At 40.1% G+C, this 27,286-nt stretch overlaps 5 protein-coding genes across 5 annotated transcripts; 3 read left to right on the top strand and 2 right to left on the bottom strand.

Moving 5' to 3' along the window:
• Window positions 1-734: 734 nt before the first annotated feature.
• On the bottom strand, window positions 735-7,172 carry utp25 (UTP25 small subunit processor component). The gene is made up of 12 exons (XM_067479883.1): window positions 7,021-7,172; window positions 6,398-6,437; window positions 6,036-6,222; window positions 5,722-5,958; window positions 5,545-5,633; window positions 5,052-5,462; window positions 4,142-4,358; window positions 3,853-4,055; window positions 3,298-3,480; window positions 2,566-2,675; window positions 1,866-2,111; window positions 735-1,395 (listed from the first exon to the last, which is right to left on the bottom strand). Exons 1-12 carry the CDS (start codon window positions 7,119-7,121, stop codon window positions 1,140-1,142), a joined length of 2,280 nt encoding a protein of 759 aa, XP_067335984.1. The 5' UTR covers window positions 7,122-7,172; the 3' UTR covers window positions 735-1,139.
• Window positions 7,173-7,813: 641 nt separating this feature from the next.
• Window positions 7,814-9,493, top strand: grxcr1b (glutaredoxin and cysteine rich domain containing 1 b). Its single transcript, XM_067479876.1, has 2 exons — window positions 7,814-8,594; window positions 8,758-9,493. The coding sequence occupies exons 1-2, from the start codon at window positions 8,172-8,174 to the stop codon at window positions 8,800-8,802; spliced, it is 468 nt and encodes a 155-aa protein (XP_067335977.1). The 5' UTR covers window positions 7,814-8,171; the 3' UTR covers window positions 8,803-9,493.
• A 1,074-nt stretch (window positions 9,494-10,567) lies between these two features.
• tmem151bb (transmembrane protein 151Bb) lies at window positions 10,568-15,563 on the top strand. The gene is made up of 2 exons (XM_067479875.1): window positions 10,568-11,160; window positions 11,719-15,563. The coding sequence occupies exons 1-2, from the start codon at window positions 11,083-11,085 to the stop codon at window positions 13,126-13,128; spliced, it is 1,488 nt and encodes a 495-aa protein (XP_067335976.1). The 5' UTR covers window positions 10,568-11,082; the 3' UTR covers window positions 13,129-15,563.
• A 974-nt stretch (window positions 15,564-16,537) lies between these two features.
• mtres1 (mitochondrial transcription rescue factor 1) lies at window positions 16,538-18,996 on the top strand. The gene is made up of 4 exons (XM_067479874.1): window positions 16,538-16,624; window positions 17,445-17,880; window positions 18,067-18,139; window positions 18,628-18,996. Exons 1-4 carry the CDS (start codon window positions 16,606-16,608, stop codon window positions 18,805-18,807), a joined length of 708 nt encoding a protein of 235 aa, XP_067335975.1. The 5' UTR covers window positions 16,538-16,605; the 3' UTR covers window positions 18,808-18,996.
• Window positions 18,997-20,659: 1,663 nt separating this feature from the next.
• Window positions 20,660-25,017, bottom strand: bend3 (BEN domain containing 3). Its single transcript, XM_067479873.1, has 4 exons — window positions 24,838-25,017; window positions 23,989-24,043; window positions 23,526-23,704; window positions 20,660-23,412 (listed from the first exon to the last, which is right to left on the bottom strand). The coding sequence occupies exons 2-4, from the start codon at window positions 24,038-24,040 to the stop codon at window positions 21,184-21,186; spliced, it is 2,460 nt and encodes an 819-aa protein (XP_067335974.1). The 5' UTR covers window positions 24,041-24,043; window positions 24,838-25,017; the 3' UTR covers window positions 20,660-21,183.
• Between the last annotated feature and the right edge of the window lie 2,269 nt (window positions 25,018-27,286).

Genomic DNA, 27,286 nt, shown 5'->3' with positions numbered 1-27,286 from the left:
GGGAACCGGATTAAACAATCTCTCTCTCTCTCTCTCTCTCTCTCTCTCTCTCTCTACTTTTTACCTGGGAAAACAAGCATTTGTTGGACAGAATTCTGTAAAAAGAATCAGTGTGAAGACCAGGAGGTGTTATAGAAAGCAAGCAGAGCACTGTGAACAAAACAGGGAAAATCTATCAGAGGAAATGCACAAACATTGGATATAGCAAATGTTATGCACTGGCTATGCCTAATGATTATAACAAAGTCCACTGTTAATAATTTGGAAAGCTCTAAAAAAGATTTAACAAAGATTTATAGACAGCTGACACAAAAGTAACCTTTACATAACGAATGGAAAGTGAGGAGGGGAAAATAAATATAAAAACTAATTGGGAGGACCATCATCATGCAGCATGATTCAAATGTCTTTAGTATACGGCAAAAACAAATTTGCCTTGCTACTGCAATACTTTGGGGAGGACTGCAGGTCATTACTTGTACTATGTACTTTTATGTTTTCCATCTGCACAAACAAACCAAGCTACTCACAGGCATACTTAATCGTGTTTTTTGTATTTCAAAAATTTAATTAAACTAATTTAATTGCATTGATTGAAATTCAAATTTCTATTGATTTAAGAACTGTTGCACTTCTCTGAGTCAGGTAGTCATAATGTCAAGAATGAGGCTTTTAATTATTCCTAAAATACTTAACAAGCAGACAAACACTAATTATAAACAAATACACCTTGATTCATTTGAAACTATTTTTTTATTGGGTCGGCAACCATACTAGCGATCTTAAAAAATGTGCATTTAAGGTACAGTATATAACTTTTTCATTTCAGCTATTTCTAGGAAAGTATTTTATAATCTCTTCTCTTTGTTCGTTAATGTTTAGGGGTGGCTTCCACTTAAAATATGTCACCACACGTTTTGGTCCTAGTGAATGAGTTATTGTAACATTGCGCACATACAGGGAAAACATTTTCCACATTTAACTGGCACTCTTTTCTTGATGTCAACCTGGGCACATGCCTATAATCACAAGGCAATCCACTATCGACACCTAATCCATGGTCATCCAGGTGTGATCGCATAGATCCTGTCTGACAGAAGATGTCTACCATACTTTCACTGATCCCTTTTTTCTCTCCATCAAGGAGAATTATCTTCCCCTCCTGTAATAAACAAGTGAACTGTCTTGTTGGAGCGCAGCATTTGTCCCGCTCGCTGAGCACCGGTGACAGCAGCTAGCTTGTGAGCATCAAAGCGGGAGTAAAGGGCAGTGCAGGTCCAGCTGGCTTCCTCTCCTTGACCCCCTGCTGCCAGCATATTACACACCTCGCTGTAGAAGTGGGGGAATGAGGGCAGTCCATAAAATATCAAATTCTGGATTCCTTTGATGGTGTATCTGAAGAAGAAGAAAAAAAAAAGATGGAGATGTTGGAGCTGTCCTATCTTCAGAAATGTGTGAAGAATGGCACTCGTATCATTACAGTTGCACAAACAGGCTGCTGGGGTAAGACATTTTGAGCTCCATAAAAGAGTCACAATTCTGCCCCACAGATATCACAATTGGTGATGTTTTAACTCTTGAAAAGTAATAAAACAGCTGTTTTAACCTTTAAACTAACGTTGCCATGGCAGTGGCTTCAGAAATCAATAATACAAGGAAGCTTATTATGTTTAGCCCCAAAGCAGCAGGAAATCCTTGTGATTAGTGATGTGCTGGTTGTACCCACTGAACATTTTCTCCCCGTGCACTCTGACAAAGGTATACTAGTTAGGAGAGACTGCACTCCAACTGCTGGGTGTAAAAACAAAACGTTACTCTCCTCAAAAAGACAGAAAACACATCTGGGGATCAGTACAAAAACTGACCTCTTATAGAAGTGGAAGCGTTCAGTGAAGAGCAGGAACTGTTTCTCTCCTTTCAGGAAGAAGTGTCTAGCTCGGGACACCTCTGACTTGCTGGAATAGTCACAGATGCTGGCAAAGTTGATCTCCTCTTTCTTCATATAGTTGCGCAATCGGACATAGTCGAAGTAAGAAGGGATGTAGATCAGGGTGTGGGACATAACTGAGTCTCTGTACTGTGGCAGCACTTTATCTATAAAGAACTGAAACCTAGGGAAAGGATAGGTAACAGTGGCTATAAAACAAATTTAAACACTGTTGGAAAAAGAAACTGTCATTTGCACTTACTGGCTGCGTTAAAAAGATGAATCCCACACAAAAAGGGGTCATAAAAACACCCCAAAATACAAGCCAAAAGAAGATTTTGGCCATACAAAATGAATACACATAACACACTGTACCCACTGAAGCAGGCATGCATACCTCATGCAACAGTTAAAACAACATTTACAAGACATTGGTCCACACGAGTTATCGACCAAGCTATGCAGCAATGTTTCATCAAAGGCAAGGAAGAAGAAGACCGGCTACAAAACACAGATCTAAACAAAGTTTCATTTAAAATACTCCACAGGGAAACTTTAACTACATATGTACCTTACAGAGTCAATTTGTGTCCCAAGCTATGATAGCATTAGGTGGTTCACCTTCAGGACGCACTTACCGAGCATCGTAATCCATGAAACTGTCAGAGGGGAACATCTGAAACACATGAGGCAGCTGAACCAGCACTTGGCTGATTGAACCTGTTTTTGGCACGTTCTTAATGACAATCTGAAAAAAGAATTAATAATAATAAATACATAAATAAAAACACATCAAATGATGATAAACCTTTTTTAAAAAGAAAATTACAAATAATTATTTGCTGCCAGCAACTTGTTTTCAACAAAGTGAAATGATGTAGGACTGTCAGGACTGTCTTGCAATATGCAGCAAGCATTTTATTTATTTATTTATTTTTGTAATTGGTCTATCTGCTTATCCCGTAAGTTCAGGGTCGCCACAGCGGATCGTTGGTCTGCATGTTGATTTGGCACATTTTTCAAGCCAGGTGCCCTTCCCGATGCAACCCTCCCCAATTTTACCAGACTGTCACTGCATGGCTGGGGATGGGCAGTTTTGGGGTTCAGTGTCTTGCCCAGGGACACTTAGGCATGCGGGCAGGAAGAGTTGAGCGCAAACCTCCAAGCCAAGGTTCAGATTGTGGCCGATCCATCCGCTGAGCCACTGCTGCTCCCTTGGGATATGCAGCAGACTAAAGTGAACAAATAAAGTGTGACTCCATCTCCAAGCACTGCTGACAGGGATGGTTTTGTGCCTCCTAATAACGTGGTAAAATACAATTTCAATCTATACTGAAAGGCTTCACCGGAGGAGCTTTGGAGAGGAGTACCTGTCCACGGTAGTTAGCACAGTGCTTTGTGAGGATGTTGTTGATCTGTGGGTCCTGAATGGAGCTGAACACCAGTGTCTGCCTGTAGTGTCGGCCCCAGTTGTTTAGATTCCACATTCTCACCCTGGAGAAATCAACGCCATGAGAATCCAGAGGCTGCAGGTTCATGTGCTTTATCACATGCTGATGGAGGTCAATCAATGTCATGGTTCATGAAAATCAAACAAATAAATAATAAATCAATAAATAATCTACAACAGTAATTTCTGAAAATGTATTAATTAAATATCACAAGGAATTCTAAAAAGTTTGTTAATGGGAACATAACAAAACACAAATAACCTGTCACCCTCTTAGAGACCACCGTCCTTAATCTTAAAAAACATTGTAGAATTTAGAGAAAGACTGCAGGAACCTTGAGCATTTAAAATATTTTGTTTAACAAATTCTGCAATAGTTGTTGGACAGCAGATGGCACTACATCTTTACAGTAGTATAATACTGAAATTGATGCTCTGAAAAAAAGATGCACCCAGGAAGTGACGTGTTACTTACAAGTACATGTTCCCAGTTCTGCATGAGGAAGACGTCTGCCTGGTCCACAACTAGCAGTTCAATAGAGGAGAGGAAGTCAAAGTCTCTCTTACTTTCTCCTTCAGCTCCCAGCACTGTGCGTAGACCCAGCGGAGATGCAATGATTATATCTGATGAGTAGAACGGGGCATAGAGACGCATGCTGCTCCTTACAATGGAGACACCTGGTGAAGAGACGGCAGCAAGAGGGGATCAAATACACTGTGTAAGTCTTCCAAAGGTAGATCTACTTTCCTTCTACACTGTGTACCTATCCTGAAGTGATCATCCACGTTGCCAGAGAAGATAGCATGGTAATCATCTGGTCTCTGCAGTTTGGCTGGTTGGTCATCCATCTCCTCTCCAAACTCTTCCTTGAACCTCTTCTTGTTGTTGACTACGATTTTCTTGCCTTTGGTCTCAAGCAAGCTGATGAGTGTCTGGACGACTCGCAGAGCCCCCCCTCGGTATGGGACAATAATCAGGACCTAAAACACATTAAAAAACAGAAAAAATATAACACTGCAGCCTGGGAGCAAAAAATTAGTATTTTTGTACATTTGTCACAAATGATTTGAATTGGAAGTAACGTGAAAAAAGTTTTTAAAAAAACAGAAACTCAGTTACACAGATCAGCCACAACATTATTACCCTCTGGTGGCTTATAAAATGGTAAATATTCTGCACATATATAGCACTTTTCTACCTATTGGTACTCAAAGAGCTTTGCACTGCTTCTCATTCATTCATTATAGACTCTATATACCAATATGATTGAAATTTCTACACAGCTCATACAATAGTAATAAAGTTACTATTAAAGTTGACATCTACAGCTACCTTCAAATCAGAACCAAAATGTTAAAAACTGTCACTATTCAGGGGTGTCTGGTAGTTCAGTTGCTAGAACATACTGTATATCACATAACTGCAATATCAATTGTTCAAGTCACAGTCAGCTGACTGTTGTTACCATGTCATACTCACTACCCTTTGTTTGTCTCTTTATAATGTACTAAAAACCACATAATAACCACATTATCTTAACCCCTTTTCCTGTAAAGTTAAGGTTTTTAAATCCAGAAAAACTCTCTAGAAAGAATAAGCGCTTGTTGTGATCATAATTAGACTCTACCAAAGTTGAAAAGTGCTACTTGCAGCTCCATTTTAAAGAAGTTTACCTTGGGCCGTGTCAGTCCTTGGTCCCTGGGTTCATCCTGTGGCTCAGCTCCAGGTTTCGCCTCAGTTTTCTGCTCTCTTAGCTGTGCATTGTGAGCAAGAACCTGGGAGTTGGCCTTCAGTACATGGTTTAGTATGTGGAGGCAGTAAGCACTACGAACTTGTGGGCCCAGGTTCAGAGGACATGTTTCTGGGAAATATAGGTCCTTATAGGAGTTCATAAGGGACAGCAACTCTAGCTGGAGAGGGGTGATCTCCTCAGCCACACCTTCAGGGTTGGAGGACTGGCCTAGTTCCTTCCACTGACTCTCCAGAAGTTTGTGGAAATCTGGGAGGTTTGTGTCTTTATGTGAGTCAACAGGTCCAAATTTCTCCAAAGGACTGGTACAGAGCAGAGTGCCCAGTTTGGGCCACTATGTTGGAAAACAGAAAATAAAAATTTAAAACTGTTTTATTTGTTTAATTTGTAAATTAATTAAAATATGTGGTTTATACCAGGATCTGAGTCTTCAATTTGCTGCCAGATGTTATCTTCTGCATATCCTCTTCATCAAGCTCTGTATCCAAATGCTGAAGAAACATGTCTATATATAGAGTAAAAAACTAAATGTTGAAGGTGAAAATCAAGGAATAAAGTTTTATTTTGAAGAAACCTTTTTGCTCTTTGCCAACCTTTGCTGTCAGATGCCCCTTCATCCTCTTCTTCTCCCATGAAGTTAGTTTCCAGACAGAACTGATATTCTTGTTCCTTGTCTAACAAGTCTTCACCATCTGCTTCCTTTTTTTCCTCCTCCTCCTCCTCATCTTCTACTGCTTCAGTAAGAGACTCGTCTGCATCCTCTGGTTCCTCCTCTCCCTTTTCATCTTCATCATCAGCCTCACTCTCATCACTACCTCCATCAGTGTCTCCTATGATAGAAAGCACAACAATGACAGCAATATGTTGGCTTATGTGGTTCTCAGGTCTTTGGAAATGAATAACTCACCATCACCAAGAAGGTCCTCTTCTTCCTCTTCCTCATCAGTGCTTTCACCCTCTTCACTTGGGCTGTTGCTGGAGGGATTGCTAAGAGTTGAAAGAAGTTTCTGATAGGCACTTTTATGTTCTGCTTCCTCCTCTTCCACCTCTTCAAGCTCATCAGGCTCAGTGTCAGATTGTTCTGGGCTTGCTGGCTGTAACAGATGTAAGCATCAAACTCTTTTCTTTTTATAATAAAGTACCAAAAGTGTACATATTACATGGAAAACTGAATGGCTGGATAACAACCATCACCGGATGGCCTTAAATATGTTTTTTTGGGGGGGGAGGTTAAGGCTGTACTATCATGGATTTTTCAGAACTACTCACCAGCTCCACTGTTTCAGTTCTTTCAGGTCTTTCATTAACTCTGTGGAAAATAAAATAAAGACAACTAAATAAAATAGAACAAAAACAGGTTTTCTAAAACGTTAATGGACATGTTTATTATCATGAATAACTGGCTATGGTATATCATTCAGGTATATCTAGAGAGATAAGAAACACATTTCTACTTTGTCAAAATATACAAACCCGGTAGGTTGTTTTGTTGTGTGAAGAAAAATTAACTCTTTCTGATAGCAACCCCTTTTTTTTTAACATGACAAGGGTACTACTGAGTTAAACACCGTGGGCATAAATTAGCTTTTGACTATTTGACTTTGTAGTGTCAAGGACTGTATCAGTTAAACGTTAATGTTAGTGATTGGATTTGTAAGCTAGCGTTAATTATTAATGTGAAACCATCATGGGAAGAAACTCACTAGCTAACATTTTAAACTATAGAAACTTTCTTCAAAAACATATGAGGCTTTAGGTTTTCGTGAAGAAGCTTCTTCGTATAGCAGTACTTTGATGTTAAATGAAAACGGAACGTAACCGGCAGTAGCTAGCTGCCTCACAAAAACTTAATTATTCCTTTAAGACATGTCTGTACCTCCGATACTACTTACTCATCATGGAAGGGATGCTCCTCTCCAAATTCTTTCAAGTGTTTTTTCTGCTTTTTAGACAAATTGTTGAAAAGTTGCTTATTTTGTCTTCTTTTGCCCATGTTGACAATGTGCTACACGTGTGTTCTTGCCGCTTCGTTGGTGGTCGTTGTTTGCCTTTAACACCACCTACAGGACGGGAGTGGAATTACACAATTACCCCTTTGGTGCCATGTATGAATTGATGATTAAATTCGAGTCCAGAACATCTCAGAGGAAAATGTTTTACAAATATCCATTTAATTAGCATTAATATCAAAGTAAAAAAAACAACAACACTTTCAATGTAAGTATTCAACAACTTCACTGCATAATCTAAAATCTTACTGTCCCACAAAAACACTTAAAAACTATGTATATTGTCAACAATTTAAATCTAATGACTAAAAGTTTTCCTGTGTCATTGACTAAAAGTAGTTTGTAAGCTGGACTTAATCTTTATGTCCCATTACAAAAACCTAATAAACAGCAAAATATGGCATTTTCACTTTGGATCTAGACATATTTCTGGACATCTTGTTAAGTCTTAGATTTTTCAAGATTTTTCAAAACCCCTTTACTTTTGTGCTGAAATAATTTTTTCTAAAAGAGCTACAGCACCTCTGCAATTCTTAAACAGAAAAATCATTAGGTTTGTATGAGAATTAACTATCTGCATAACTTCTAAAGCTAGTTTAAAAATCTTTGATAAATTAATACTGTCAAGGTAACTTCATGGTAATAGATACAGTAACACAGGGCACAAATGGTTATCTGTAGTATGTTAAGGGTTATTGTTCAGTCAAGCCTAGGTTAGTAGAGTATATCTGAAGAGTCAATGTCTTATTGGACATGCAGCTTATCTGCTGTGTGAAAACTAACCTCGATCAATTATTGAACATAGTAATATCATCTTGCTGTTGCTTGTTTTACCTGTTACCATGGCAGATCCTCATTTATTATTAACCATTTGGGCTGTCTACTTTTTGTACTCGGTGTATTTTCAGTTCATTTTCACACATCAATGAGGATATTATTATTTGATAATTGCATAGCACCATGGCTTAGGCTGAAAGAGCACATCTGGCTTTCCTGGATTGGATGTGAATCATGTAAGACATTCCTGTATTTCAATGGAGGGGACAAATCTGAAACAGGAGAAACAAAAGGCTGGGAAAACAGTTAGGTTTAGAGTAGCGTCCGCCAACAGCGGCAGGGTCTTGACAGAGGTGTTCAAAGATGAAACAGCCTGGTGCGGCTCAGTGTTGGACTCAGTGGACTCTGAATGCACCAGCAGCCCAGAGACAGAGCTGGGGAGCTTGTCGTCACCGCCCAGCGAGGTTAACAGCCACCTGAATGGTCTGGTGGTGGAAACCACCGTGGACGAGAACGGTTATGAACCTGATGACCTGCTTTTGTACGCCAGTGCCAAGAGAGAGATGCTTTTTAGCAACAAACGGATCAATATCTGCAGCAAGAACGGGACCATACGGGGAGTGAGAAACAAAGTGAGCGCAGGCCAAGTGCTTTTCAACAACCTCTCCAACATGTACACTGTAAGTAGCTGGGGAACAGGTGGAACCCAGTGATCAGTTTATGTGTCACTAAGCAATTCAAGAGCCTCTTCATGCACAATGATGTTTAAAAATGTATCTGGTCTTGTACTATCCTTGCTGAGGTGCATGTTCAGTCATATTTTCTGTTCTCTTCCTCTTTAAGAATTCCCTTCGTCATCAGAAAAGGAGACCCTGGGAAAAGGAGTAAAATAGTTTGAAGCTGGAGTTTCAGTTTAGTCAGCAGGTGGAAATAGCTCTGTGGAGAAGCATTGTCTTGCATATTTGTCTGCTCCTGAAATCCTCACTTAATGTACAAATATCTTTCAAGTACATACATTTACAAACCTGTCATGTGAACTATTTCTAGAACATCAACAAAACAGCTGAACACATGGGTGAGTTTGTGATACTTTTTCTATTGCATTTTAGAGCCATTTGCAAAGAAAAAGAATCATAATGTTTTGGAGGCATACAGTTCAATTATGTGAATTCATGGTTTTGTAAGCTCTTTTTAGTGATATTCAAACCAGATGTGTGTGTTTCATAGTATGTGTAATCTATAACTCCACATGTAGATTGTAGATCAACTATATACATTTTCCTGTGTTGTAACATACATTCTCATTGCTCAATTGGGGTACATTTTATATGGTGTTTTGGATTTTATATGTTTTTTGAAAACATTCCACATGATGTATAACATAATGTAACATCACTAATGTAACTGTTGGTATTATTGTTTAATTTCAACAAGTACACATCCAACCAGTGTAGTTGTTATTGTCTGTCTTTGTTTGCTCCGTCAAAAACTGCAATCCACAGCTCAGAGGCAGCACAGAGTCTTACTAGCTTATAATGCAGTACATCACTTTTGTATTACAGTATATATGAAATATAATTTCTTCTCACATAAAATGCAACAATTGCGATCAAATATTTTCCTTTATAATACTGATCATTTTGTAATGTTTGTATGGAAGACAGTTAAGTGAGAGGCGTCTTTTATGGTAAAAGCCTTCATTTAACCCCAAACACCTTGTAAAGTGAACTAAGATCTTCCCATGTTGCTGTGTGTTGTGATAATGAAACTCTCTAATGAAAAAACAAAAGGGTAAAAAGTATGATGATATCCTAGATGATTCACAATCAAAAAAGGTAAAATCACTATAAAAGTTTAAATAACACAAACTTTATGTCGGGGGTTCTTACAGTGAAGCAGCTTCTAACAATACACAATATATATTCAGTTCACCATATTGCCTTTACTCAAGTTGTACAACTTTTACTTGAGTGTTTGCATTTAATGCCACTTTACTCTCCAACTTATCTAGATGTGAGGTGGACATATTATTATTTTTCCACTGCTACCTGAAATGTGCACTTTAACAAATGTTCAGTGTTGAAAATCTCATGTTTCCCTATTTGTCACCATGTAAATCATTTAGGATTGGCATCATCGTCAGCAGCTGCAGCATGAACAACCTATTTAAACATTAAAGCACTGAATACATCAATCTTACAACATAACATCTAAAAGAATATTAGCCATGTTTCCCCCCTTACAATTACGTTTGGTGTGGATTTGAACTAATGTAGCTAATCAATTGTAAAAAGTGTTAAATGTCTTGTTTTGTCTTACAAACAGTAAAAAAAACGTTTTTCAGCACCTAAGCATAATGTACAGTAACTTTAGCATTATAGTGGTTATTTTAGGGGAAAAATAATAGGAAACAATAAAATAAAACGTCTCTAGCTGTTTTGGCACAAAAACTCAATTAGCAGACCAATAAAGTAATTTACATAAACCACATAGGTCAATAACACAACTTCCAAAAGTGTCACCTGATCCACAGTGGAAACTTTGCCCTGATCGGCAGCTTAGCAACTGTTTTATTAATCGTTTTTACAAATGTTAACTTTAGTGCTTTTCTGTCCCAAAATGCCAAATTCCTGACTCAGTTTTAGGGGCGACTTTCACTTTAAGCGACAGATTTCTGCAACCACATCTCACCGTACACCTGCCTTCGTCAGCACCACGGACAGAGACCCTGCCAGCTCCGCATAGACCGCCATCCGTAACTCGATACACGGATCCACGACCTACACAGCGGGTCCTGAGGGGCTGAGCAGGGTCATTTCGTAATGACCACAAGCTCACACAGCCTCATGTCACTGCGGCACTGGCGGCACTGACGGCTAGACCCAAACGGCAAAATGCGGGTTTTACTGTAGACACACCCCCGCTTTTCTTTTTCTTTTTTTTCCCATTTCCCAGCCACCGGAACGATCCCTACATTTTTGGGGGGTTTCAACGACCAACATGCCTCCATCGCCTCGTCTCGGGTAGAGTACCTCTAAATGATAACAGGTGTGATGCATGTCTGACTAGTAGCTCGACAGGTTTGAGGGGGACTGCAGAGCAAGGTAGGGATTCTCTGCCTCTTCCTGCTCCACGCCCTGTAATTATCATCAATAGCAGCACACGACCATGTCCCCTCCAGCATCGGCTGCAACAGCGAGTGAAAGCAGTACGACCACTGTTCTCGAGGAGGACACCAGGGAGGAGGTATTTTTTCTAGCATCCCTTACATAAGCAAAGCCCTTTTCTTACGATCTTTTTAAAATAATGAATCCGTGTGCATGGTGTGCAGGATGCAGCACACTGCAGGTGAATTCTTTAGTCAGAATTCGAGTTTTTGGGGAATTCTACTTAGATGTAATGTGGCATGAGCATGGGGTGATTTCTGTTGTAGCCTGCATCCAGAGATATAAAAGAGCAAAATAAAGCAGGAGTGTAATTGGTAATCATCCAAACAGTATCTTCTTTTACTTTCACTCATTTTAATTGTTTTTGTACTATAGCTCAGATTTCATACGAATATGTTCCTAGCCCTTAATGCATTATGAGACATACTAAAAAATGTCCACTGTCCACAATGTTATCCACTGCTTGCAGGCTGATAATCTTTGCAAGGAAAGTACTAATCTATGGGTGTTATAGATCCCATCACTTTTAAAAATCCTGAATATTTTAGTGATGCACTACAACAAGTAAAATCACATTTTAAGTGGGTGATAAATCATTTGGCATTTTCCACTCCCTGTTTGTGCTTTCATTCAACAGCAAAGGCCACTGAAACAATCTCTGAGCAAGTCTCTCTGTCGAGAGAGTTTCTGGAAATGCCTACTTCTGTCCATTCTCATGTATGGCTGTATGGGAGCGATGGTTTGGTGTCATGTCACCAAGGTGACCCGCCTCACCTTTGACAGTGCCTTCAAAGGAAAATCCATGATGTACCATGACAGCCCTTGCTCTGATGGCTACATCTACATACCTCTGGCTCTACTGGGCATGCTCTATTTGGTGTATCTTGTGGAGTGCTGGCACTGTCATGTGAAGAATGAGTTGCAGCACAAAGTGGATGTGGAGGGCATCTGTGAGCGTATTCAGAGGATGCAGCAAGCTAAACCCTGCATTTGGTGGAAGGCCATAAGCTACCATTATGTCCGCCGAACTCGGCAAGTCACGCGCTACCGCAATGGAGATGCTTACACCAGTACCCAAGTTTATCACGAACGGGTCAACACTCATGTGGCAGAAGCTGAGTTTGACTTCGGTCACTGTGGCGTGAAAGATGTCTCGAAACAGCTCCTGGGCTTGGAGAAGTCTCCTCTCACAAAGATGCGGTTCACCAAGTGCTTTAGTTTTGCTAACGTAGAGTCGGAGAATTCTTACCTTACACAACGAGCAAGGTTTTTTACTGACAACGAGGGCCTAGATGACTATATGGAAGCCCGGGAGGGCATGCACTTGAAAAACATTGACCTGAAGGAATATGTCATGGTCCTGTCTGACCCAGAGCACCATCCCTGGTATCTTTCCCAGTATTTCTTCTGGTTTGTCTCATTTCTCACCTTATCCTGGCCTCTCAGAGTCTTTACAGAGTATCGAACCACATATGTCCACTATCGCATAGAGAAGCTCTTTGGGCATGATTACCTACCTGTGACACCATGTGATGACCGTCCATATTGGCGCCGCATCCCTCGCGTTAACACCATCGACAGTACCGAACTGGAATGGCACATTCGCTCCAACCAGCAGCTGGTACCCAGTTACTCAGAGGCTGGTTTGATGGAGCTGGCCCAGTGCCCGTCCAGCTTCAATGGGATTCGTCAGAATTGTGAGCGGTGCCACAGAGCCATCAGTTGCTCCTCAGTATTCTCCAGGAGTGCCCTCAGCATCTGTACTGGTGCCAGCTCCCGCATCCCCTTCAGCGGCAGCCGGTTCTCCCTGGCGCGGCGCTATGGTTCCCAGCGCAGCTGCTTCTGGAGGAGCGGCAGCTTGGATGACCAGGAGAGCCCCAGTGAAAACACCCGCTGTTTATCAGAGCGCCTCACCACTGATGATGAGGAACCCCCAGACTATGAGGATGCTCTTTGCTACCCAGTGCTTATTGTCCACTGCAGTGAGAATTGCCACAATCATAGGTCCTTCCATAGAAATGGCTCATGTGTGGAGACTTCCTTATGACTATGCAGTCACTGACAAAAACAGTGGCATTTCTGTAGCATACAAACACTTTGGACATCAGAAACAGACTGTGCAAATATGTCTTAATGTGAGATACATAGATTCATGCTGTATTGTTATACAATCTTACACAAATTCCTGAATTCTGAATGTGTGAGTTGCCAAAGCAATAACAGTGATTAGTGAGTGGAGACAAAGCCGCAGTGGTAAATGATCCTGCTAGGATACGCAAACAGAAAGATTCGGTTTTGGTCCCAGTAAAAACCAGGCAGACAAAGACTGTTACACTCTACATTGTTGCCATAGCTTTTAAGATCCCATATGTACAGTTCATATGAAACTGTTAGCAGTTACCTCATAATTCCTTTTCAGAGGCCATGAACCACATGGACATGTTTGTCTTTCAGTGAAATCCCAGCATCATAAAGACATGATTAAACATATTACACAGAAAAAAAACCAGGTCAGACAGTGCGGTGAGTTTGATAATTTTATCATGACACAAAAGGTAACAAAGAGTTTCTGCAAGGTGAACCTACTTTTAACTAGTGCAGCAATAACTGCAAAAGCACAAAAAAACATTGGTTGTTATTAAAAAGGCCAACCCAGAAGAGACAAATTATCTTCTGGATACTTTCAATTACTGTTCAATCAAGATAATCAATTCAATCTGTAAAGTTGGAAAAAATAATTTCTTTTGTTGTGTTAAATTGTTGTAATATACTTATTATGTGTACCTACTTTATACATTATATAATTATATCTGCAATTGTTATCTGCAACTGTCAAAAGTACACTAACCAAAGTGTAAAATAAAGAGGAATGTCAAGATCTCATCATTCCTCATATTTTTAAACTCCAGTTAATGTTCTGCATTTCCCAGAATGCCTTTTGACAAAAACAGATACCAAGTGTAAGCTTATTTTGCAGCTGTGAGTTTTCTGCTTTGGTGGAAAGTGACATAAAGAGAGTGATCGTTGTTGTAATTGAGAGATTTTAAACTTATATTCTGGTCCATTGATGCTACGGTGGTATAGTATAACAAATATGCTTCTTCTCCAGGGGACATCTCTTCCATCCTGTCGGTGCTACATGGCAGCTCTGTCGATGGACTAACACGTAATGTTTACAGTGGATTTTGTTCTACAAACCCTCCATGTTTATACATGTTGTGATAAGACGTTCTCTGCAAGGAGAAAAACACAAAAGTATTATGTTTTGGGGCAGATTTTTGCTTTAATGGTTCATTAATTCACCAAACAAGTAGCTGAAAACAGTTGAAACATTTACAATGAGCCTTTAACTTCACAAACATGCTATGAAAAATCTGTGAACAATTAAGGTACATGAGTGGTTGCAAAAAAATTTTTCTTTGTACTTTTTTGCTGCCTACTGCCATGACAAAACCGTCCGGCAACTGTGGTACAAAATCATCAGCATGTCGTTACATGAATCACATGGTCAGAATGTCTTCATCACTATTTATCAGTATAAAGACTGGAATTTGCATGATTTCCTTCTCAAAAGACGATATATTAAAAATCATGCTTGAATGTAAACCACCAGCATTTACAGGTATGAATTACATTAGTGTATGTCCATTATGTGTCTATAGTAAAGGAATAATGCTACATTTTTTATATTTAAAACGGTGATTTCACTGTTCAGTGTGAGCAAAGTCGAAATCAACACATCACATTTTCTCAGCAACAGACTCTGGATGCTGACATTTGATTTGTTTGTCAGGAAGTATATGCAAGGATGGAAATGCACTTACATTTTGCACACAGACATCATATAAACTTAATACTAAATTGTTTTTGTAACATCTAACAGAACCTACTGTATGCATCCTAGCAGAAACCTTCTGTTGTTACATTCTTTTTTAATAATGTAGTGACACCAGTATTATGCACTTGAAGTGACTCTATAGACATTATGAACTGTAGTGAAGCTGAATGTTATTTTACAATTTCTTATTGTATTCAAGCTGATTTACTGATATATACACAACCGCTCAACCATAAAAAGTACTAGACTACTTTTATTGTAATCCTTAAAAAACATGGGCTGTATAAATAAAATAAAAGATGTATTCAATTCTATCTTATGCTGGAAAAAATAAAGGCTGCAATAGATGTCTTGGGCAAGAATATGTTACTCAATCACATCCTCAAACTTGCTGGAAAAATCTGGTTGGAAAGTGTGTGAATACTGTTCAACAGAAAGCAAAAACATGTGAGAAAAATATTACAAATATTTGTTAAAATTTGACCTGGTGATGATTAAGTTTTTCACTTTCAAAACTCTATTAAACTGATTTGCTCCTTCAACAAAAGCCTGTTTATCATGATGCAGTTTGTTTGTGTTTCTACTATAAATCTGTTTATTACACAGAATTAAAACACAGAACAATAAAGAGAAACACTGTATGGTCCAGACACAGGTGTGTTTGAATCAATTTGATTTCTTGACTGTGATCAATTATATCAAGACAGAACACGTGTGTGAATGAGAGGGATCCAGGTGGAACAGTGAGGTTACAGGGAGCAGAGGTGGAGAAGGTTCAGGACTTTAAGTACTTAGGGTCAACGGTTCAGAGCAATGGAGAGTGTGTCAAAGAGGTGAAGAGGCGAGTGGAAGCAGGTTGGAACGGGTGGAGAAAAGTGTCAGGTGTGTTGTGTGATAAAAGAGTATCAGCAAGAATGAAAGGAAAGGTGTTCAAGACGGTGGTGAGACCAGAGATGTTGTTCGGCTTAGAGACAGTGGCACTGAAGAAAAGACAGGAGACAGAGCTGGAGGTAGCAGAGCTTAAGATGTTGAGGTTCTCTTTGGGAGTGACGAGGATGGACAGGATCAGGAATGAGGACATCAGAGGTACAGCTCTTGTTAGATGTGTTGGAGATAAAGTCAGAGGCCAGATTGAGGTGGTTTGGACATGTTCAGGGGAGAGACTGCAAACATATCTGTAGAAAGATGCTGAGGTTGGTGCTGCCAGGCAGGAGGTCTAGAGGAAGACCAAAGATGAGATTTATGGATGTAGTGAGGGAGGACATGAAATTAGTTGGTGTGAATGAAGAGGATGCAGAGGACAGGATTAGATGGAGGCACATGATTCGCTGTGGCGACACCTGAATATATGGCTTATATGGCTATGAGTATATGGCTTTTTGCTGTATGCCTTAACAAAAATCCACAAAGGCACAGCTGATGGTCTCAAGCGCATTAGAAAAGAAAGAAATTCCAATCAACAATGGACAAAGCTCATCTTTGTGTAAAAAAAAATTCATAGATTGGTAGATTACCCAATCAATTATAAGCATAAATCATTTTCTAGTGTCGCAGCACAGGGAGCTTTGACTGTAATGGGCTCTGAACGTGTCATTCACCTCCAGTTCGGTAGGTGGCAGCACTTTTAGGTACACGCCTGTACACATGTAAACATCCAGAAAGGGAGGGGAGAACCATCAACAGGCTATGAAAGGTTATTCCTTAGGTGAGTGGATTACTAAATAATCTTTTCCCGTTTGAAACTTCATTTTAAACATTTGGCAATGGGTTAAAACTGTATTTGCTGGCTGATAATCTAGGGAACTTAAGAAAAATGAGTCCACGAGCTTTAAGAAGAGTCAAGCTAGCTACCTGTATCTGCTTAGCTCGGCTTCAGACTTCAGCTTTAAAATGTCAAGCAGAGACAGTCACACAACTAAAACGATTAAGCAAAAAGTCCACATTTAGGGGCTAATACCAAGACATAAAATATAAATACAACTTGGGACAGCGCCGTAAGGTCTGTTCGCTGATGGCAACATAGATTGACGTTAAAACATCCCTACATGGGATTCAACAGTCGAATTTTAACACACATCATTTGGCCTATTTATATTAGATTTATGGAAAACTTAGTATAAAGTCTTTGGAAGTAAACGCTGTTATTACACAAGCGACAAACTGGGGCTTGAAGTAGAGACTTTTATTCTGAAGCTAATATTCCAATTTGTTGGTGCTGCATACTCTGTAATTGTATCACTCTTTACAAAGGTTATTTAGCATTCAACAAACTCCGATCTCAGATTTATCTAATAAATAGATTTGGCAATTATAGTATTAAATATTACATGTTGGATATATCTAAAAAAATTAGCCTGTTTGACCGTTCATTCAACATAGACTTTTGATGGCAATTAAAGTCAAATCTTGCATATTGTATGAATTCAGTATTTACAGCTACTGTCGACACCACAATGACATCGACACACTGATTCTCAGAAATGACAGACATGTAGTGTAACACATCTTAACCCTGTTTTTTCTAGTGTCTGGGTGGAACACCAACATGAGTATAGTGGTGCAGGCTCTTGCCATGAGGCAGCTAGGAAGGTTGAACTCCCATTACCTGCTGGCTGCTGGATACGCAATGAAGCAGACCAAATGGTGTCCCAGGACCATCCACACACGACAGCTGTGGGGCTGCTCAGCTTTCCCTGCACTTGGCTGTCAAAGGTCTGCTTCCCGTGGCAGAGATGTTGTCAGGAGTTGCTCTGTTCATCATGTGAGATTTAAAAGCAATAAGAAACAAGGTGATGCTAGAAGAGTACAGGAGGAATATGACGAAGATGAGAACAATCCAGAAGACAGCGATTATGAAGATGAGGATCCAAATTTACCAAAAGATTATAAAGACATAGAAAAATATGTCCAATCCTTTCGTTATGATGTAATCATGAAAGCTGGCCTGGATGTGGCACGCAAGTGAGTGACTGCATGTTCATTATTGTCACAGATCTTGTGACGATGTACTGTTATATTTATAATGTATCTTTTTAGGAACTTTATCCGATGGATATTTCCAAAATGTAACCTATAAACAACAGGGCCTTCAAAGTTTTCTATCCCAGAACTGAGTAAAAAGTAATTTCCTTTGTCGTCCTGTAACAGTAAAATAGAAGATGGCTTTTACAACAACAAGCTCAGGCTGAATGGACAGAAGCTCATCAAAAAAAGTAAAACGGTGAGTGGTATACGATTGCAACTAATGGTTTCCTGCTCTTAATTCTTACTTTTAGAAAACATACACTATATTACCAAAAGTATTGGCTCACCTGCCTTTAGACCCATATGAACTTTAGTGACATCCCATTCTTAATCCATAGGGTTTAATATGACGTCGGCCCACCCTTTGCAGCTATAACAGCTTCAACTCTTCTGGGAAGGCTTTCACCGAGGTTTAGGAGTGTGTTTATGAAATACATAATACACAGTGCTCGCAGTCTTCGCTCTAATTCATCCCAAAGGTGTTCTATTGGGTTGAGGTCAGGACTCTGTGCAGGCCAGTCAAGTTCTTCCACACCAAACTCACTCATCCATGTCTTTATGGACCTTGCTTTGTGCACCTCAATTTATTTATTTGGATGGGTGAGCGAATGCTTTTGGCAATATAGTGTACCCTGTGTGACATGTGAATATTTTTTGTAATCTTTCATTTTGTTCTGTATTCAGGTGAAAGTTGGGGACACGTTGGACCTGGTGCTGTCGGAGAACCAAGCAAAAAACACTGTTACTCTGATGAGAGTCATCATCAGAAAGGTTTTGGGTGAATCCAGTACAGAAAAGTATAAAGTTGCCATAAGGCGCTGGAAATGTCTAGAGCTTTCCAAGGATGAGGCCTTTAAACCATGAACTTGAATAGAATAATACCCGGCTAATAGTTGCCACTGAAGCTAATGACACAAAGAAATATTGTGAAATGACTGACAATGGCATCTAAAGAGTCTCCAAGAAGTTGGATCTAGAATGGATTACAGAAGTATATTGCACAGGTTAACAGTTCTCAGTGGTTGTAGATAATAAACAATTGACCAAAAGAAAGATTCTGAATGTTTATCATTATCAATATATTGTGCAGGAGGCACAGTGGTGGAGTGGTTAGCACTGCCACCAGATGGCAAGAAGGTTTGAATCTACTAGCTAGCTTCAGTCTATCTGTGTAGAGTTTGCATCCTCTTCCTGTGCCTGTGTGTTTCCCCTAGAGCTACTCCAGTGTCCTCCCACAGTCTAAAGACATGCATCTTTCTAAACTGCCCACAGATGTCAATGTGAGTGTGAATGTTGTCTGTGTATGTCTTTCCGTTGAGCCTGAGATGGACTGGCAACCTGTACCCTGCCTCTTGACAAATGACACCTGGAATAGGCTCCAGCCCCCTGCCAACCTGAACAGGATAAGCGGTTAGAGTTAATAGATGGATAGAATATCCTGTGCAACTGCCCTAATAAATATGTATACTCACTGGCTACTTCATTAGGTGCACCTTACTAATACCCTGCCTTAGTTCTTTGTGACAGAGATTCAACAAGGTCTTTAGGGACCCCTGCACTGTTTTTTTTTCGATCCAACTACCCCTACCCAAGTAGTGCCCTGCCCACTGCTTATTACTTGGATAAGGTGCATTCAGTCAATCCGAAGTTGGAAGATACCAGTTTGGTTTGTCTTCCCCTAACTCACCCTAATCTAAGATGGTATCTTTCAGCTTCTGATTGACTGAACACAGCTGATCCAGGTAATATGGAGTTTCTGAGGACCATGGTTAGGAATACCTGTCTTTGAGATTTTGGTCAATTTTAAAAAGCATCAAGAGGTTGCTGCAGATTTGCTGCACATTCAGTATGCGAATCATAGTTCAACCACATCCCAAAAGTGCTCTATTAGATTGAGATGTGGGATGGAAATGGGCAGTAATAATACTTAGGTTCGCAGAGGCATTAAAACATTGCTCAATTGGTACTAAAGGGCCCAAAATGGATAAAGAAAATGTCCCCCACATCATTACACCATTAACACGAGCCTGAACTGTAAAAGGCAGGATTGAACCATGCTTTCATGTTGTTTACACAAAATACTGACCCTACCATCTGAATGTTGCAGCAGAAATTGACTCACACCAATTTTGGTGAGCCCTTGCGAAGCGTAGTCTGAGTTTGCGTTACTTAGCTGACAGGAGTCGCACTTTATGCATTCTTCTGCTACTGTAGCCCATCAGCTTTAAGGTTCAACGTGTTGTGCTTTCAGAGAAGGGTCATTTGAGTTACTGTTGCCTTTCTAGCAGCTCGAATCAGTCTGGCCAGTCTCTGATGCCCTCTGGCATGAACAAGGCATTTTTGCTGAGAGAACTCCCACTCAGTATTTCCTTTTTTTCAGAGATGGTTGTTAGTGAAAATACCACTAGATCAGCAGTTTCTGAAATACTCAGACCAGACCATGTGGCACCAACAACCATGCAAAATTTAAAGTCACTTAAATCACCTTTCTGCTCCATGCTGATGCTCGGTCTAAACTTCAGCAGATTGTCTTGACCATGTCTACATGTATATGCCTAAATGCAGGATGTGAGAAGCAGACACTAGATGTATAAAGGGACTAAATGTTTTTCAAAGTACATTAATGGTTTTAAACTATGGGACCACAGCCTTGTCCCATACTGCAAGTCCTTTAGGTGCCATTACAGTATATCGTATGTAAAGCAATTCAATCATGTAATGTTTATAACAGTGATTTTATTAGAAATAGGCTATCATGATCTATAGTCATGTTAAAATGTCTTTGTAATATAAACTTCTATAAGAAGGCTTAACATAAGCACATTGTTATTAAAACAGTGGTGGCACAATGCTACATCAGTAACTGCAATGGAAATATATCACATCACTGATTCATTTTTATCCAGAGAGCAAATGTGTGAGCTATGCTATTAGCTATCATTGTTACTGTTTTAAGGCTACGACATTTATCAACAAAGTATGTTAGATAAGCTAGGACAGATTTGGCTTATAAATAGAAGCACTTTAACTCTTTATCCAACAATACTAAGACTACATAAACTACAACATCTACTGCTGTAGTCTAAAGGTAAATTATGACTTAGAATAGTACTCAAGGAGAACAGCTTGGCTTCATCCTACATAGGACAGGTTATAAGAGTTCAGCGATGCAGTTTCAGCTTATATTCCGTGCAGTTATTTTTATGACAAAAAGTGGCGCCTAACTGCAAATTACTATAACTAGGACACAGTGCTTGACCGCTTGGCCTTCTTAAGAATGTCACACTTCTTGCGATTAGGGCGCCTGCAGCGTTCGTCAATGCTTGGCACACATTCGTAGTGCCACACCTCCTCCATCTTATCCACAGGATACACTGCTTCCACATAGTGACGGATCAATCGGAGGCGCACTGGGTCAAGCTGCTTCTTGTTGCAGGCTCCTGAATGGTTGTACTGCAGCCGCAGGTTCTCCTGGGTAAAGAGTTCAGGAAAGAGGCGCACCAACAGGCGGGCTGCAAAGTTTCCAACAGACAGACTTTGCTGCACTATTTCCCGTACCTCAGTGTCTGACAGCAGGTAGATCGAAGGTACAGGGAAGTCTGGTTTAGATACAGTCAGTTCCTCCAGGGGAATTTTGCAAAAGTCTTTGCTACTTTTCTCAGGAGGTAAAGAGGGAATATCAGAGTCTTCTCTAATATTATCTGCATGGAGCTGGTTCAGCTGGCAAAAAAAGTCCTGCTCTGACTCTTGACTATATACTTTGCGTTGCTGCAGGTAGGATCTCCTCTGCTCTGTGTCACGCCTCCTGCACCGCTCATCAAGTTTGCCCACAAATTCTAACATCCACACTCTGTCATTCTTAGCCCGAGGGTAGACTAACTGCACATAGTGACGAATAAGGTTTACACGGACAGGGTCAAGCTGCTTCTTTCCAAGAGAACCACTGCAGTTGTACTGCTTCCTTGTGTTCTCGTGGGTGAAGAGCTCAGGGAACATGAGCACCAGAAGCCGAGAGGCAAAATTCCCAATGGACAAGCTACATTCATAGTTGTTCTTTAATTGCTCCGTGGATAATAGGTACTCCTGGGAAACAGTAAAGTCGGGTAGCGGAATCTCCAAATTGTCAAAATCTATGGGTGTGAGCAGGGACTTTTTGGACTTGCGATTGGGTCTTTCATAATCCCCCAACTCTGGAACCTTAATAATTGAAACATCTTCAGGAAGGCTGGCAAGGTCATACCCCTCATCATTGATATTGTCAGGTTCACTCACATTACCATTACTGTGAGGACCCTCAAGCGCATCCTCCATATGATGAATGCACACCTGGAGCCAGCTGTCCTCAGGCACATCAGGAAAATTAGCTTCCATGTACTTTCTTATTATATCCATCTTGTCAGAGTCCAGAATTAGCTGCCCCATGCTACTAAAACTGCTGGAGCCCTCTGGCATCTTCCCCTCCTCAAAGACCTCAGGGAAGAGACGATGCATAAGAAAAACAACAAAGTCCTCTGGGGAAGAAAACTCATCTAGCTCCTCTGTGCCTTGTGCACTGAAAGCAAGGTCTGACACAGCCCTGCTGCTCTGCTGGTTATCTAGAGAGATATGTTCCTCTTGACCTTGCTCATTAATGAAATGATAGGTTTGCGGATGCTCAGTTTTTATCCCAGCACCTGCGACTGTTTGCTCCCTGAAAAGCCGAGCACTTTCCATGTCCCTCTGTGCCCAGAAACGATTAAAGAAGTCATTAATCTGAAGGAGGCAATCTTCCTGCCAGACATTGTTGTTCTTGACTGAGGGGTAACATACTTCCACATAATTACGGATCAGCTGCAGGTGTAGAGACTCCAGTGTTCTCTTGCTTGCCATGCAGTTTTGTGAGCATTCTCTGCCTTTGAACAGCTCTGGAAAGAGATGCACCAGCAGTCGGCACCCTAGCTCCCCAGCACCGGATGTCTGTTCCATCAGCTGATTTAATTCTTCACTTGTTAGCAGGTACTCAGGAGGAGGCTGGAACTCTGTTACCATATCAGCTGGTTTGATCTGCTTCTTAATTCGCATGACTTCAAGCGTTAACAAATCCACTTTACTATGCAGTTGTGTCATGCTAGAATTGAGGGTATTGAGTATGAAAAACATTTTCTCAATCAGTGGATAAAGACTAGAGTCTGTTGTCAAAGCTTGGCTTGAAACATCTGCAGTGGGGAACAGGCCCAATGGCCCATTTTCCTCTTGACTTTGCAGCTTGGATGAGAGGATACTACTGTAGCTGAGCTGATTCCCGGCACCATGACTGGCCTGCTGCTCCAGACTTGGTGTGTTCCTCTTCTCTGAGATCCTGTGGGAGATGCTGAAGAGAGGTTTTCTGTAGGAGACTCTGGATTTCTCCTGGATGCAGTCCTTCGCTCCAGTTGTGGTGAGGCAAAGAGGCTCATGTCTGCTGCTGTCATCCATCAAGTGCTTCCTCATCTAGATAGAGTAAATAATATTTAAAATACATATACTGTAGGAGATGCACTATACATACCATACATGGGCAATGTTGTATACTAATATCAGATAAAGTAGTAACGATTACTTACCTCATCAGACACTTTGGCTCTCTTGCTGCTGGTAGACCGGTTTGCATCAGAGCCCATCTTTGCTGATGAGCGTTTACCTGCCTCAGTTTCACCAGGTGTATCGCCTCCAAATTCTTTCGGTAGCTCACAAATGGCAATGTCCTCCATCTCCTCTTTAACATCCTGGACATGCTTGTGTTCTGCAAATAATGAGATATCAATGCTTTCTCTGTAAAAGCATTAGTGTTTGGCCTAAAATAAAGGGTCAGTAATCTATACATAAAAGTCGTTCATTTCTGGCCACACAAATTCCTCCTTTTTGTTACCAGGAAAATGCCTAGTTTTGTTATTCAACTTTTATAAATACCTAAAGTATGATACTAAATATGCTTTAAATTGCTATTCATTTTATACCTACATTACATTCTGTCATGCCCACTGATTCATCACATCTTACAGTTTTATACTGAATTGCAGAACTTGCCTTTCTCAAGCATGGCATTATCTGAAACTTCCCCATCCTCAGAGAAATTCATAGCCTGAAGAAAAGAAGTAAAAAACAAAAAAATCAATAATGATAATAATGTGTCAAATAATCATCACTTTAGTCCAACATACAGATGAGGGGGGCCCTCAATTCAAGTTACACATTTACTCATTTTATCGACCAGTTGGCATAGTAAAAGTGAGTCAGCTGGGTTCATTAAAAACTATACTGTATTTTATCAAGGAAGAACACTGCATTTTATAGTTAGAGCGCGTGAACATTTCTAAACTCCAAGCTCAGGTTTGAGTGATCACATACACTGTCGTGGCTGATGTGCTGCCGTTATGACAAACAGCATGTGATCAGCTGCAGCCTCCTACATTAACTGCCATGTAGCTTAAGCTTGCTCGCTGCCTTGCAAATTCAACTGATATAGATTATATTGTGCTGCCAACTAATTTCCTCTCACTGAGAACAAGAGGACAGATTGTTTTGGAGGAGAGACTTGAGTGCATACCACCAGACAGTGAGTTGCCTCCTCGCTCTCCTCCAGCCTTTATTAACCAGCTACTTCCTCATTCTTCCGCCCATGAACCCTTGAACCAAAACACAAGACAAACCAGCTGAATGCGAATGTAACTCTTCACAAAGCCCAGTCGCAAACTTAGGCTTTTTAACTCCAGTGCCGGTATTTAGGAGCAGTAATGCACAACGTTTACTGTAGTTGTGCAACATTTTGTTTGTGAATTTTAATGACGCGGCAATGTTTGCGTGGACTCGTCCCCCTCCTGCTCCGACTCTTGCTAAATTAACGGTAAACGCGCGTGACCGGCGGTGTGAGCTCACCTTTACGAGTCCATGCGATCTTTTGGGACTGGTGCCGACGCGTTGGACATGTCTGCGGACTATCACGGTGCTTTATTTGCAGAAAACTGCTATTCTTGTTGTTATTTTTTTCCCCCTTCTCGCTCCGCTTCTGTGCTTTCTCGCGTGACGTGACAGGGCGCGCGCCTGCTGTGTCACTTCCGCACAGCTGTGGAGAGAACAGAGAGAAATAAACAGCAGTTACAGTGCAGATTGAACAAAATTCTGGTTAAACTTATTTTATTATATGTAACAACAGCACCGCCACTTCAAAAAGTGTTTAATTACAACTGGTTTTAGGCTGAGCCTCACTGCATTGGGGCATCCAGCTCTTTTAGTGTTGGGATTTATGTTTAGATGCATAAGATCACTAATTAAAGGGCAAAGCCAAATTAGCTGGCTGACGTGCTCCCCCCCAAACGCATATTTCCTCCTAGTGTTCACCCAAATTTAATGCAGTTTATAGTGCATAGTACATAGTACAGTTTATACATGCATATACCTATATGCATGTATAGACTGCATTTTAAAAAGAACTGTTAGGACAGTAAATTGCAAATGCCTGTAGGTGTGAACGTGAGCATGATGGTTGTCTGTGATACATGGTGACCTGTTTAGCTTGTAGCCACTTCTTGCCACCCCAGACTTTTAACAGGATACTGTAAGTAATAGGCTATAGATGATGGTAGAATGAATGGAGAGCACTATCAAAGTTCTTACTCCGCTACAGTTAGCATATGCAATATGATGCAGAGTTATTCTGTCAGCTGAGCTGCCAAACAGTTTATGAAACAACTAGAATGTGTTCCACATTAAAGACAACATTAACAGGTTTACATGGTGATGCAACTGTAATAAATATGTACAAACTAAATCATGTTATCTAAATTATGTTATTTTAAACTACAAAACAAATATATTTTTTCCATGTAAATTAAGTAAATTTTACTGAAGAGTATTTTTATTCAGTTATATTTCTGTTTAACTAAAGTAATAGGTTGTTATAAATAATATACTACTTTATAGGATACAGGATGTCTGGAGAGTTTCTTCTACTTCTGGTCTAGTGTAATGAATAGCTCAGGAGGTTTGTTGAAAGGCACATATGTTATAACACATCTAAATTAATTAGTCCAACTATTATCTTTACCCTAATCCTCTTTAGGGTCAGGGGGGCCTAGGGTCTATTCCAGCTGTCATTGGGCAAGAGGTGGCCTACACCCTGGACAGGTCATCAGTCTATCTCAGAGCCAACATAGAGAGACATACACAGACAGTCAACCATTCACTCACTCTCACAACATAAATAACCTAACGTGCCTTATGGTGGTTAAGTAATTATTTTAAGTACCGGAGCAAAACTGCCATCTATTTCATACATATCTGGCTTATGATGAATTTATCAGAAACAATGTTAGGCCAACTTTAATCTGTCCCAAGAATCTTTTACAGTTAGCCTGATGCATGGCATCGTAGTAGGAGAAGGGAGAAACCCTTATTAAGTAATTTAGTATTCAGTACACCAGTGAAATCTGAAGCAACATATATTAACAATAACCTCATAAGTAGTCCTTAAAGGATGTCATCACTACACCAACCTGCAGATCTGGAAAACAGGAATTTTGTGAAAACAAAACAAATATTGAAGTAAAAAATGTGTGTTATATATATTTTCTATGAATATATATAAAATCACAAAAAAATTGCTACTACTACTACTAGTACTCATAATAACAATAATAACAGGCTTTATTTCTATAGCACCTATCATGTACAAGCCAATGTTCCCAAAGGTCTGTACAAGTAAACACATTAATAAGTCATACATCCAGCGAATCTGGGATGTCCCAAGTTGTAAAAGTATATAATCAGCATATCAAATGGTTTTTAGTTTTGTTTTAAGAGACTCCATGGTGTTTGACTGTCTAATGACAGGAAGATTATTCCAATATAAAAGGGCTCTTCCAACAGCACCTTAAGTAGTGATCGTAATCTGTTTCAGATTGGTAAAATGGTAAAAACAGAAGCAGGTAGGAGTGATACATCTTCTTTGCAGGTATGATCTTTGGCCACTGTGAACATTATGTGGGCAACATCGCCCTCAAGTGGAACGAGACTGCAACAAAACGAGCACAAGCTCTGACACCTCATGGTACTATACAATCTGTTAAGTTTGAGTGTCACGGCTGCGTGTAACCCAGGTGTCAGCGGTTTAAACGGTGCAGACTGTAAATACACATATTCCACATTGGAGATCAAACTATAAAGATTCTTTTATCAGTGATGATTTGCTGAAGACTGTATTTTTCTCTAACATTTTATGTGCTAAATCTTGCTTTCTCCCACTGTATCTAGCTAATATCCTAATAATAATAGCTTATAATAATATCTCAAATGTTTAATGTCACATCATGTTGATAATGCATCACAT

Source organism: Channa argus, chromosome 16 (assembly GCF_033026475.1).
Source record: "Channa argus isolate prfri chromosome 16, Channa argus male v1.0, whole genome shotgun sequence".
Lineage (NCBI taxonomy): Eukaryota > Metazoa > Chordata > Actinopteri > Anabantiformes > Channidae > Channa > Channa argus.
This window is presented reverse-complemented; position numbering and strand designations above follow the sequence as displayed.